A 12,401-nucleotide genomic window follows, 5' to 3' on the forward strand; every position below is an offset into this window, starting at 1 on the left:
CCCGCACCCTGCGGCCACCTTTCACTCTCCAGCCACGCACCGAGTGGTCCCCACCAGTGCGTCACGGCCGCTGCTGTCTCCATGCACCCCGGGCGAGGGGACCCTGCACCCCACCGCTCGCACCGACCCGTGAAGGCCTCGGAGCTTGAAGTGTGCCGCAGACCGGACCCCGCACTGCCCATCCCCACGGCTGTGGCTGTGACCGCCCCACTCGTATCACAACCGCGGTCGGCCTGCAGCTCCACGCACGCAGCCGCACTCCGCGTTTTCTCCTCTCCAGTTAAACACGATGCAAAACACGACGGCTGCGTGCGGTGACCCCGGTAGCGGGAAGCAGCTGCCCCGCTCCGCTGTCGGCTCCCGCCCCGAGGCCACAGCACGGGAGGGCGGAGCAAAACAGGCAGCCTCTTTACTGCGCTTCTTGTTCGACCGCGGCAGGACTCGAACCTGCAATCTTCTGATCCGAAGTCAGACGCCTTATCCATTAGGCCACGCGGCCGCCCCTGCGTCAGTTTTTCCCCTCGCCATACTCAGTCGACGCAAGGCGGACTGTACCATGACCGAGGCCCAGTGGGGGGGGACGACGGGACGGGACGGGACGTCAGCGCGGCCGGAAGCTCCCACGGGCGCCGCGGTTTGGATCCGCCCCCTGGCCCGGTGGCGGACAGAGTGCGGCGGGAGGGGGTACGAGCGTGCGGAGTGGGGTGCGTGGTTGTGTGTGGGGGGTATGGCTGTGTAAAGGGGGTGCTCGGCTGCATAAGGGGTGTGTATGGCCGAGTATGGGTGTGCTCGGCTGTGCAAGGGGGGTTATGGCTGTGTAAGGGGTGTGCATGGCTGAGGAATGGGTGTGCACAGGTGTGTAAAGGGACACATGGGTGAGTATGGGGGTGCTCGGCTGTATAAAGGGGTGCTCGGCTGAGTACAGGGGTGCTTGGCTGTGTAAGGAGGGGTACGGCTGTGTAAGGGGGTGCTCGGCTATGTAAGGGGTGTGCATGCAGGGACTTGTTGCACGATGTGAATGCCTTGGGGGGTGTGTGTGTGTGTGAAGGACATCCCCCCAGCATCACAGCGCTCACCCTTCGCTGTTGCTCTCCCTGCAGCTCCGGCCCGTGCTGGGGCACATCCCCAGGGCCGGGCAGGATGAGGCGCCTGCTGTGGAGGCGCTCAGTGCGGGGCTGTGCCGCCAAGCCCCGGCGATGCGCCTCCAGCTCCTCTGCCCGCCGCCCGCTGCCGGAGGAGGCCCCGAGCCAGAAGCCGGGCAAGGACCAGCGGCGCATGAACCCCCTCAACATCCAGATGCTGTCCAGGACCCTCCACGAGCAGATCTTCCGCGGGGCCCAGGTGCACCACTCATCCACGGACATCCAGAGGAGCGTGGAGCACCTGCAGCGCCACGACCTGTGGGGCAAGGAGACCTCCACGCTGCCCGACGTGGACCTGCGGCTGCCCCGCATGTACGGGAACAACATCGACGAGCACTTCCGCCTCCTGGCGCAAAAGCAGAGCTTGCCCTATCTGGAGGCGGCCAACGCGCTGCTGCGGTGCGAGCTGCCCCCTGTGCCCGAGCAATGGGCATGGCAGCTCGGCTGGACCCGCTACGGCCCCGGTGGGCGGGTGGAAGCTGTTGACTTCCCCGAGGAGCGCGCGGTGGTGTTGGACGTGGAGGTGTGCGTGGCTGATGGACACTGCCCGACGCTGGCTGTGGCGGTCTCACCGCATGCATGGTGAGATGCAGGGCAGCAGTGATGCTGGCTTTGGGGAGACCTCAGAGCAGCCTTCCAGTATCTGAAGGGGGCTACAAGGATGCTGGGGAGGGGTCTTTCACCAGGGCCTATAAGCGATAGGACAAGAGGTAATGGGTTCAAACTTAAACAGGGGAAGTTTACATTGGATATAAGGAAGAAATTCTTTACTGTAAGGGTGGTGAGGCACTGGAACGGGTTGCCCAAGGATGTTGTGAATGCTCCATCCCTGGCGGTGTTCAAGGACAGCTTGCGCAGAGTCTAGTGTAAAGTGTCCCTGCCTGTGGTAAGGGGGTTGGAACCGGATGATCTTAAGGTCTTTTCCAATCCTAACTATTCTATGGTTCCTGCAAACCACTGCTGGCTTGTGGGAATAATAGTGAAGCCTCAGAGTGTGGCTCTGGGGTGTGTGATGTGTGTCCATGGGTCGATCACCTCCTTGCTCTGGGTGGGATCCTGCTCTCAGTGGGTGCTTTTGGTCCAGGGAGCTCCTGCTTTATTTCTTATGGCTGTGGGATGCAATGTGTCCCCCACAGGTACTCGTGGTGCAGCCGGCGGCTGCTGGAGCAGCGCTACTCCTGGTCCAGCCACCTCACCCTGGCCGACCTCATTCCCCTGGAGAGCCCGGCAGGCGCTGGCTGTGCTGGCAGGCAGGACTGGCCGGAGAGAGTGGTGGTGGGGCACAACGTGGCCTTTGACCGAGCATTCATCAAGGAGCAGTACCTCATCCAGGTAACCCTCATGTTCAGCTGCAGTTTGTTACCCTTTGCATTGGCTCTTTGGGGTTGTTTTGTTCTGCACAGATTCCCCAGGGTTCTGCTTCCCTTGTCCTGCAGAACAGCCTGAAGTGGGGTCCCTTCATAGGGAGATGTTCTTGCACCCCATAAGGTTGCTGGAGGCTGCAGGCGTGCAGATGGGGATGTGGCAGCAGCCTTTCTGCAGTTGACAGCCTGCACTGGGGGTGCTCTTGGCACTCGAAAGAGCTTTGCCTTGATGAAAGCAGGGTCTTGCAGGAAGAGAGCGGTGCTTGCTGGCAGCTGCAGGACGCTTGGCAGCACGTTTCTCTTCCAGCATCTCCCAAACCATCTTTCTTCCCTCCCTGGTGCATTCCCAGGGCTCCCGGGTGCGCTTCCTGGACACCATGAGCATGCACATGGCCATCTCGGGCCTGACGGGCTTCCAGCGCAGCCTCTGGATGGCTGCCAAGCATGGCAAGAGGAAGGGACTGCAGCAGGTCAAGCAGCACATCAAGAAAACACGCAGCAAAATGGAGGGGCCAGCTGTCAGTAAGGGAGCTGAGCCAATGGCGGTGAGTGGCAGGGGGCTGCTTGATCGTGTAATGGGACCAGTTGCTTCTGTACTGGCAAAGAGGGAGCTGTTGGAGCAGCTCTGATGGGTAAAGCTCTCCCAGGGTGTTCCGGATGAGGAGGTCTTGGTTTAAAATGGGGCAGCAGCAGCAGCATCCTTTGCCTGATCTCGTGTGGTCCTTGTCCTGCACTGTGTGCACAGATAACTTCGTGGGACTGGGTGCACGTCAGCAGCATCAACAACCTGGCAGATGTGCACGCTCTCTATGTCGGCGGGGAGCCGCTGGAGAAGGAGGCGCGGGAGCTCTTTGTGAAAGGGACCATGGCTGACATCAGGAATCACTTCCAGGTGGGGCGACCTTAGAGTCACAGAATGGGTTGGGTTGGAAAGGACCTTAAGATCATGCAGTTCTAATGCCATGGGCAGGGACACCTCACGTTAGACCATGTTGCCCGAGGCTCTGTCCAGCCTGGCCTTGAACACTGCCAGGGATGGAGCAGTTACCACTTCTCTGGGCAACCTGTGCCAGCGCCTCAGCACCTTCACAGTAAAGAACTTCTTCCTTATATCCAACCTGAACTTCCCCTGTTTAAGTTTGAAGTCATTCCCACCTTGTCCCTGATGAAGAGTCCCTCTCCGGTGTCCTTTTCACCCCCTTCAGCCACGGGAAGCTGCTATGAGGTCTCCACGCAGCCTTCTCTTCTCCAGGCTGAACAGCCCCAACTTTCTCAGCCTGTTTTCATACAGGATGTGCTCCATCCCAACATCCTTGTGGGCAGCGGGAGCCGGAGATGGGAGTGGGGTGGGAGGAGCTGATGGGGTCATTCCCATTTTGTTGCCCTTTGTGTGCGTGGAGCTGTGACCATCCCACAGCGCTTTGCCCTGCGCTGGCACAGGGGTGGCTGCTTTCCCTGCCCTCAGCTGCCTGTGCCCGCAGGACCTGATGTCCTACTGTGCCCGTGATGTCCAGGCCACCCATGAGGTGTTCCAGGAGCAGCTCCCGCTCTTCATGGAGAGGTGAGAGCCACCCAGCTCTGGCTGGTGGTGGCCAAGGGGCTGCAGGGGGATCCCTCTGGGGTTGGGATACGGTTCCTCTGATCGTTGGAATGGTGGCAGGAGACTGGGGAGGCCCTGAACCCCTTTTCAGGAGGGACTCCAGATCCCTGTGCTGTAGGTGAGGAGGAGTAAAAAGCAGCACAGAGTGGCTGGAGGAGGTGAGCAGATTTAATGAGACGCGTCGGAGTGATACAGCTTTGGGGTTATTGCACAGGGTGGGTGTTAGGGCAGCAGCTGATGTGCAGGGCAGGCAGGAGATACAGGAATTTATGGGTTTAAGAGAAGAGCATCGAGGGTTGTGTGGGGTGAAGACATGTTCATGTCTGTCATAGGGCAAATCCCCTCCAGCAGACATCTAATTCCTTGCTGCTTTGGGCTGTAGGTGCCCCCACCCTGTGACATTTGCAGGGATGCTGGAGATGGGGGTGTCCTACCTGCCGGTCAATGGGAACTGGAAGAGGTACCTGGATGATGCTCAGGGCATCTATGAGGAGCTGCAGAAGGAGATGAAGAAGTCCTTGATGAACCTGGCCAATGATGCCTGCCAGCTGCTGCATGAGGACAGGTACCCATGGGCTGGGGGTGCAGGTCCTGCTGCTCACAGGATGGAGACCATGGGGGGATATGGGTGGGCGCTGGGGATGGGAACAGAGCTGCGCTGTGACAATGGTGTGTCGGCAGGTACAAGGATGACCCGTGGCTCTGGGATCTTGAGTGGGACACACAGGAGTTTAAGCAGAAGAAGAATCCGGTGAAGAAGAAGAAGAAGAAGGATCAGGATCAGGAGGGCAACAGCAAAACCTCCCTGGCAGTGACGGGTGCAGAGGGGTCCATGCAGGAGTGGCAGGAGGGTGAGCACAGGGGATGAGGGATGCTCCAGGGACGCTCAAGGGCCACCTTGCCATCGGTGCCCAGATGAAGGGACATGGTTTGCCGGTGCTGGTATGTGAAGCATCGCACGCCTGCATCCCCGTGCTGGGCCACATAGCAGGGTGGCACAGCGGACTTTTGCCAGCTCTTCCTCCTTGCCCTGCCAGACCCTGGTCCCCCTGACGAGGATGAGGAGCTGAAGGCTGCGAGCCAGGTCTGCCTGCAGCGCCTGAAGGAGACGGTCACACTGCAACCCAAGAGGCTGCAGCACCTGCCGGGACACCCGGGGTGAGTTGGGGGCCATGGGTATCCCAAGGGCTTGCCCTGCGCGCTCTGACCAATCCCCGCTGCTCCCCAGCTGGTACCGCAAGCTGTGCCCGCGCCTGGGGGAGCCGGGGTGGGTGCCGGGACCCAGCTTCATCAGCCTGCAGATGAGGGTGACCCCGAAGCTGATGCGCCTGGTGTGGGATGGGTTCCCCCTCTATTACTCGGACAAGCATGGATGGGGCTACCTGGTGCCAGGGCGGCGGGACAACCTGCCAGCAGCCCCCTCGGAAGGAGAGGGTCCTTCCTGCCCACACAGGTAAGGGGGATGTAGTGGGGCTGCCCCATGGAGGGGTTTGGGAGCTGCCTGGGTGCTGCCCTGGGGCTTTGGGACCTCTATGTGTGCAAACTCTGCCCTCTCCCGTGCCAGGGTGATTGAGAGCCTGTACAGGCAGCACTGCCTGGAGAAGGGCAAGGAACAGCCCCAGGGGCTGGAGGCTGCTATGGAGGATGAGCTGCTGGTGATGGATGACAGCACGATATGGCAGAAGGTGAAGGAAGGGATGGAGGGAATGGGAGGGAGATGTGGGGCTGTCCTTCTTGCTGTGCGTGCATGTGAAAACCAGCCTCGTGTGAGGCTCCAGGGGCTGGAAGTAGATTTCCTTTAATACGTGTTAAATCACCAGAGTGCTGGTGTTTGACTTGGCTTCTCCATGGTCTGTCTGCTGCAGGCAGAGGAGCTGAGCCAGCTGGAGGTGGACATGGAGGAGAAAACGGGTGGAGCAGACCAGAGCCTGGAGCAGGTAAAGGGGGTTTCCTGTGGGATGCAGTGATGGATTGGTCCCTCTTTCCTCTGTTTCCCCCTCCTGCCATGCCTGGGAGTGTTCCCAGCACACCTCGCATCGCTGGTTGCAGGAGGAGGTGCCTGAGCCAGCGCAGCCAAGGAGCCAGCCCTCGTACCACCACGGCAATGGTCCCTACAATGACGTCAACATCCCCGGGTGCTGGTTCTTCAAGCTGCCTCACAAGGCAAGTTGGGTGCTCCTGGGGCTATTCCCAGCCACCCTGCACCCCACCTCCCCTGGTCCTGCGGCACAGCCGTGTCCCCTTGCCTGTCACTGCAGGACTCCTGGGACCCCTGGGGTCTTGTCCCATGGGGCTTGGGTGGTGGAAATGCATCTCTGTAGCTGGGGCAGGGGGATGTACAGACCCTTGTTGTTAAGGACTGGTGGCATCCTGAGCCCCGGCTCCTCTTTTGCTGCTAAAGGACGGGAATGAGAACAACGTGGGCAGCCCTTTTGCCAAGGATTTCCTGCTGCAGATGGAGGACGGCACCCTGCGGGCTGCTGTGGGCCGCGTGCACGGGACCAGGGCCCTGGAGATCAACAAAATGATCTCGTTCTGGAGGAACGCTCACAAGCGGATCAGGTGAGAACTGCCTCCATCCAGATCACAGCATCCCTGTGGATGGAGGCTGCGCTGTGGCCAGGGGAGGTGGTGTGGGGCTCAGCATCTCACCTGCCATGTGTCCCCCCAAGTTCACAGATGGTGGTGTGGCTGAAGAAGGGGGATCTGCCTCGCGTGGTGACCAGGTATGGGGAGGAACAGCCCTGGCTGGGACCATGGTCCCCTCTGCCCTGCTCTGGGAGGGCTGTTGCAGGGTGATGCTCACCCTCACCTCTGTGCCAGGCATCCTGACTATAATGAAGAGGATGATTACGGAGCCATCCTGCCGCAGGTGGTGACCGCAGGGACCATCACCCGCCGGGCAGTGGAGCCCACGTGGCTGACGGCCAGCAACGCGCGGGTACAGCTCGGGCCCTTGTGGGGTGATGTGGGGATCTGTGTGTTGGAATGGTGGGAAATGAGCTGGGGCTGGATGCTGGGGTTTGAGGTGCTGGGGCCCTTCTCTTGCCGATGCGCTCTGGCTTTGGGAGAGGGGAAGGAGTCAGTGGAGGCTTCAGAGCTTCACTGCTTGGTAAAAGAAGAAGAAAACACCAAAGCACTGGTTTCTGTCTTTCCCCAACCTCTTCTTCCACAAGCTCGGGAGAGTAACCAAGTGGGTGATGCCCCTCATACGTGTGTTAAACCTGGCTTTGACTTTGGGAGCACAATTCAGGCGCATGGGGAATGCTGATCAGGCAGAAGGGGCTTTGCTGTTGTGCTGCTGAGAAGGGCAGAGCCATGCAGGGGTTGTGCTGAGCCAGGTGCTGTGTCCCACAGGCTGACCGGGTGGGCAGCGAGCTCAAAGCCATGGTCCAGGTACCTCCCGGCTACTCCCTGGTGGGTGCAGACGTGGATTCGCAGGAGCTGTGGATCGCTGCTGTGCTGGGCGAGGCGCACTTCGCGGGCATGCACGGTGAGACCGGGCTGGTGGTGGCTGTGGGGTGACCCCCAAGCCTGGCCCCTTTCGGTGCCCAACCCCTGCTCCGCTCCCCACAGGCTGCACGGCCTTCGGGTGGATGACTCTGCAGGGGAAGAAGAGCAACGGCACGGACCTGCACAGCAAAACCGCCGCCACGGTGGGCATCAGCCGGGAGCACGCCAAGGTCTTCAACTACGGGCGCATCTATGGGGCCGGGCAGCCCTTCGCCGAGCGGCTGCTGATGCAGTTCAACCATCGGCTCACGCAGCAGCAGGCGCGGGAGAAGGCTCAGCAGATGTATGCGGTCACCAAGGGTGTCCGGAGGTGGGTGCTGCCCCCGGGGGTGAGCAGGGATGGGGATGGTGGTGGTGTTCCCATAGGATACCATAGAGCGCTCGTCCCTTCCAGGTTTCACCTCTCTGAGGATGGGGAGTGGCTGGTGAATAAGCTGGAGCTGGCTGTGGACAGGGCAGAGGATGGATCGGTGTCGGCAGAGGATGTCCAGCGCATCCAGAAAGAAGCCACAAAGGGGTGAGATGTTTGGATCATGCGTGGCTCTGGTGGCATTGGGGTGTGAGGCATAGGGAGCTGCAGCCCCATAGGGAAATGGGGCTGGATAGTCCTAATCCTCTCTTCCTGCTCCCCCAGGGCAGAGCAGGTTTGATCTGGTGCTCTCGGTCTCTCCAGTGAGCAGCAGGAGGCTGCAGGGGCTCATCCAGCTGCTCCAAACTGGGGGCAGTGTTTGAGGTCAAACAGGGCCTGCAGCCTCCTGCCATGCTCCCAGCACCGCTGCCCTCTGCCCTGCCAGGTCCCGGAGGAAGAAGAAGTGGAACGTGGTGGAACAGCGAGTGTGGGCTGGAGGCACGGAGTCAGAGATGTTCAACAAGCTGGAGAGCATCGCCTTATCCCCTTCCCCACAGACCCCGGTGCTGGGCTGTCACATCAGCAGGGCCCTGGAGCCCGCCGTGGCCAAGGGGGAGGTAAGGATGCAGCTCTGTGCTGCTGAGTGACCCTATGCTCAGCCCTTCTTAGAGGCTGGAGACCCAGAAGGCTCTCAGAGCCATTCAGGAAACCCATTGCCCCTTTTGTCTGCATGCCAGCCAACAACCCAGAGTTTAACAGACTTCTCACAGGAGATCTCCTTTATCTGGACCCCAGTGCTGTCTTAGTATCCATCTGTGTTTCCTTTCACCAGTTTCTGACCAGCAGAGTGAACTGGGTGGTGCAGAGCTCGGCTGTTGACTACCTGCACCTCATGCTGGTCGCCATGAAGTGGCTCTTCGAGGAGTTCGACATCAATGGGCGCTTCTGCATCAGCATCCACGACGAGGTGCGCTACCTGGTGCAGCAGCAGGATCGGTACCGGGCAGCCTTGGCCCTGCAGATCACCAACCTCCTCACGAGGTGAGATGTGACCCTGGGGATGAGCACCGGGGTGGGACAGGGCCTGGGGTGGCAGCAGAGGCTGTGTCTGCAGCAGATGCTGTGTCTGCAGCAGGCTGGTGCAAAGCAGCTTGCTTCTGCTTAAGGGACGTTGGCAGCGCTGCAGGTTGTAATTTCTTCATATGTGATGTGGGTGGCTATCGATGGAACTCAGCTTCCTTTTCCAGGGATAATGTGCTGGCAGGAGGGGGACAGCATCAGCTTTTGGCTCCTGCAATGAATGAGGTCTATCATTCTGCTCTGCTGGGATGCGAGCACATCACCTCCTGCTCCCATCAGGTCTGTGGCTGTTGTGTGGCAGCAGCCCTTGGCCTTGACTGAACTCCCATCCCTTCTCTCCTTGTGGCCTTCAAGCAACAGCTTCTCTCTGCTGTGAGCACCAACGCTGATACCTCTTCTACAGCATGGAGTGTTCCTGCTGCTTCCCTGCCCCATGCAAAGATAAGCTCTTGACCTCAAAGGGCTCTCTTCAGTCACCTCTGGCACAGCCAAATCCCCTTCCCGGCGCTGTGGGGTGTTTGGTTATATGGGAGCTGGCCAAAGCCTGGCTGTTTTCTCCTGTGTGAGGCAGGGATAGAGCAAACAGCCTTCCTGTGCCAGTGCAGCAGGCACAGCGGGGCAGACACCCCCAGACTCCTGCCTTTGTGCCGGCTCCTGCAAGCACAGGGCTGCCTGCTGGGAAAATCCAGCCTGTGCTCTGCCTGGAGGATTAGCCAGCAGCGAAGGGCTGGGCTCTTCCTGCTCTATGAGGAGGCTCAAAGTGCAGTGACTCTGTTCCTCCCACATCCACTTTAGCACTACTTGACCCTCCTGCTACCCAGTGCTTGAAAGCACCTTGTTTTGCAGCTCCTGAGTGGTGTGGGTGCACAGTAAGCTGCCCAGTGAAGCTGTGGCTGCTCAGAGCCAGGTCGGAGTTGATGTGTTGGGTCTCTTGTTCTTGCAGGTGCATGTTTGCCTACAAACTGGGTCTCCAGGACCTGCCACAGTCAGTAGCTTTCTTCAGCACAGTGGATATTGACCAATGCTTAAGGAAGGAGGTGACCATGAGCTGCACAACGCCATCAAATCCAACCGGGATGGAGAAGAAGTATGGCATCCCGCAAGGTGAGTCGTGTTTGTGTGAGCCAACCGCTCTGTAATCCCCTCTGCACAGCCCTCCTCAGCTGGGAGCACTTGGCATAAGCAGTCATTCTGTCATTGGACACGTCAGACACTCCACCTTAGGTAAACTTTATTAGGAGCCTTACAGGCAAAGGGTGCTTTTGGTAACAGGATTCATGTTATGTGGGCAAAAAAAGGGCACTTCTGTTCTCACCAAGAACAAGGCAAATTAAACAAGTGCATCACGTAAGGGGCAACAACAACCTAACAGCAAAACCCACGTTGCCTGAGGACGCTGTCTCCTCTCTGCTTCCTGGAGAGGTGACAGCAGCAGTTTCCACTCTAAAGCAGAACTGTTCATGATTCCAGCTTCCTACTGGTGCTGGTTCCTGCTTTCACACCACCACCCAAAACAAGTTGGAATAAATTGAGAGCTTTTTGTGCTACACGCACTGAACTAAAGTACATCGTGACGGTCGCTGTCATGTTACACAGGCTCTGAGTGTACTGCAGCATGCAGGGAACTGACTGTCCCGTTGTCTTCCAGGAGAAGCTCTGGATATCTATCAGCTAATTGAAATAACCAAAGGTTCGCTGGAGAAGAAGTGATGACGCCAGAGAGCTACAATGACAAGTGTCCAGCCTGCGTGCCAGAGCCCGGCTGGCCTTCAGGAGATGTTTGGCAGGAACTGATCCTGGTCACCTTGTTTCTTTTTTGCTGTAAGAAGGGATGCTCCTGGGTAGGATGGTGATAGCAGCACACTGAAAGAGTAGAGGTGCTTCTAAGAGCGGCAGCCAGCTATAAAACCTGAGACAGGGGCCAGTCATGCTTGCACAGCTGTGAAGGAAGAAGTGGTTAAGTATTTGGCAAGAGAAACAATAACTCATCCTCTCCATGCAAGCAGTTCTCCAAGACCAGACCAGGCGCTGTGGAAGGAGGCAGCAGCAGCAACCCCAAGCTTCATTTTCTTCGCTGTCTCTTCTTTTTGGGTTCCTGGTTCTCATCTGTCTGCTCTGCTGTGCTGCTCTGGAGAGGGGAGGGAGAAAGAAGTACAGACTGTGATTGTTTGTGTGTGATAGATTAGGGAAAGTTTACCTAAAGCAAGAAACTGGATGTGCAGAACGGGATTTAGCTCTTCTTCCTCCTAACAATATGGCCTGAATATGGGACTCCTCTCACCCACTGAGACTTTCCCTGTGGACTTTTCTCAATTCATACTGGAACTTAGACCAGTTATCAGTGGCACAGGACAGGGACTGCTTGTGCTGTGTTTTGGTTTGTTGAAACACTCAGGAAAGTACAGACAAAACCACCAATAAAAACCTGGACAATCAGTTAAGTAAATTGCTTATTTGCTTTTATCCAGCACAGGTTGTGTTACCTTCACCAAAACTATCTAGTAGAGATGGGTCTGAGGATTATGATGCTTTGCAGTGTTTGTCCTGCCAGCTGCTTATCTACAGAAGTCAACCTGGATGCAAAACCACTTTGCATCATGCACGCACATTTGATCCTGGGCAGGCAGGAGGTCTTCAGAGGTAACACTGACACCTCTCTGCTTGCTGAGGACAGTCTCACTTCCCTAAGCCCAGAGATACAGACAACTGGTGCATGGAAATAAAGGTCACTCAAGGCAGGGGGCTGGAGTGTTGGGGATCATAGCCAGACTGTTCACTCCTTTGTCTTCCCTGGGTTAGCTCTTGCTGATACTAAGCTGATACAGATTTCCTGATTTCACATGTACCTGCAGACAGTTGGCCTCAGAAGAGGGGTAAAGCTGTTGGTAAAAGCAGCTAAATGAGTTCTGACCTGGTCGTTGTTGGGCTCGTTTTCAGCATCCTCTGTGCTGTGCTCCTGCAGCGTGCTGTTTAGCATGGATGCATTGATGCGGAAGTCCCTGGAGGTGCTTAGCTTCATATATTGCATCAAGTTCACCTGCAGAAACCAAGGTGAAACCAGGGAGAGAGGACATTATGCCAGCAGCATCTTTGTTTAGTTTTCCACCCTGCCTAGTCCTTTGCGCAGCACTGGGACTGCGTCCATCACAGCAATAACACAGGGTTGAAGCAAAAGGTAGGTGAAAACCCACCTGCCCCCATGTGATACAGTGGCCCATTTGTTTTCCTAAAAGCCAAGTGATTACCAGTTACTCTTATGTCGTACCTCATCGTGGTACATTTCTCTCCTGCTTATAGACAGGCTGGGGAAGTTTCTGCTCAACCAGAAACCATCTGAGGTCAGGTCACAGGCA

The 12,401-nt window shown here is 57.8% G+C and overlaps 2 protein-coding genes across 7 annotated transcripts in view; one reads left to right on the forward strand and one right to left on the reverse strand.

Annotated features, from left to right (window-relative positions):
• POLG (DNA polymerase gamma, catalytic subunit) lies at positions 1 to 11,494 on the forward strand. Of its 6 annotated transcripts, XR_013957764.1 has the most exons (24): positions 1 to 684; positions 1,101 to 1,724; positions 2,279 to 2,474; positions 2,857 to 3,051; positions 3,252 to 3,398; positions 3,988 to 4,067; positions 4,489 to 4,671; positions 4,788 to 4,957; positions 5,144 to 5,264; positions 5,335 to 5,559; positions 5,671 to 5,791; positions 5,972 to 6,043; positions 6,156 to 6,269; positions 6,508 to 6,668; positions 6,779 to 6,832; positions 6,930 to 7,047; positions 7,464 to 7,599; positions 7,683 to 7,929; positions 8,014 to 8,136; positions 8,414 to 8,585; positions 8,801 to 9,009; positions 9,216 to 9,327; positions 9,992 to 10,152; positions 10,697 to 11,494. XR_013957764.1 is itself a non-coding variant. In XM_080626625.1 (23 exons), the coding sequence occupies exons 1-23, from the start codon at positions 290 to 292 to the stop codon at positions 10,756 to 10,758; spliced, it is 4,086 nt and encodes a 1,361-aa protein (XP_080482751.1). In that variant the 5' UTR covers positions 1 to 289; the 3' UTR covers positions 10,759 to 11,494. The 6 variants fall into 6 exon arrangements, 5 of the variants coding, with proteins under 5 accessions (XP_080482751.1, XP_080482752.1, XP_080482753.1 ...); XM_080626625.1 differs by lacking the exon at positions 9,216 to 9,327; XM_080626626.1 differs by lacking the exon at positions 9,216 to 9,327 and having other exon boundaries at positions 5,401 to 5,559.
• The window catches only part of FANCI (FA complementation group I), a gene marked incomplete at both ends in the record, with an annotated part of 25,203 nt that continues 23,912 nt past the window's right edge, over positions 11,111 to 12,401 (reverse strand). The window contains 2 exons of the mRNA XM_080626631.1: positions 11,111 to 11,176; positions 11,960 to 12,085. Of these exons, the coding sequence (XP_080482757.1) occupies positions 11,111 to 11,176; positions 11,960 to 12,085 (192 nt within the window). The remainder of the gene's footprint in view (positions 11,177 to 11,959; positions 12,086 to 12,401) is intronic.

Source organism: Psittacula echo (assembly GCF_963264785.1).
Source record: "Psittacula echo genome assembly, chromosome: 10".
NCBI classification, from domain to species: domain Eukaryota; kingdom Metazoa; phylum Chordata; class Aves; order Psittaciformes; family Psittacidae; genus Psittacula; species Psittacula echo.

What these genes read in the sequence shown, in the direction of transcription:
- POLG (XM_080626625.1), top strand. Translation starts at nt 290, where the DNA reads ATGCAAAACACGACGGCTGCGTGCGGTGACCCCGGTAGCGGGAAGCAG. An exon ending in ACAGAGTGCGGCGGGAGGGG is followed by an intron (nt 685 to 1,100) that starts GTACGAGCGTGC and finishes CTCTCCCTGCAG; the next exon opens with CTCCGGCCCGTGCTGGGGCA. An exon ending in AACGCTCACAAGCGGATCAG is followed by an intron (nt 6,669 to 6,778) that starts GTGAGAACTGCC and finishes TGTCCCCCCAAG; the next exon opens with TTCACAGATGGTGGTGTGGC.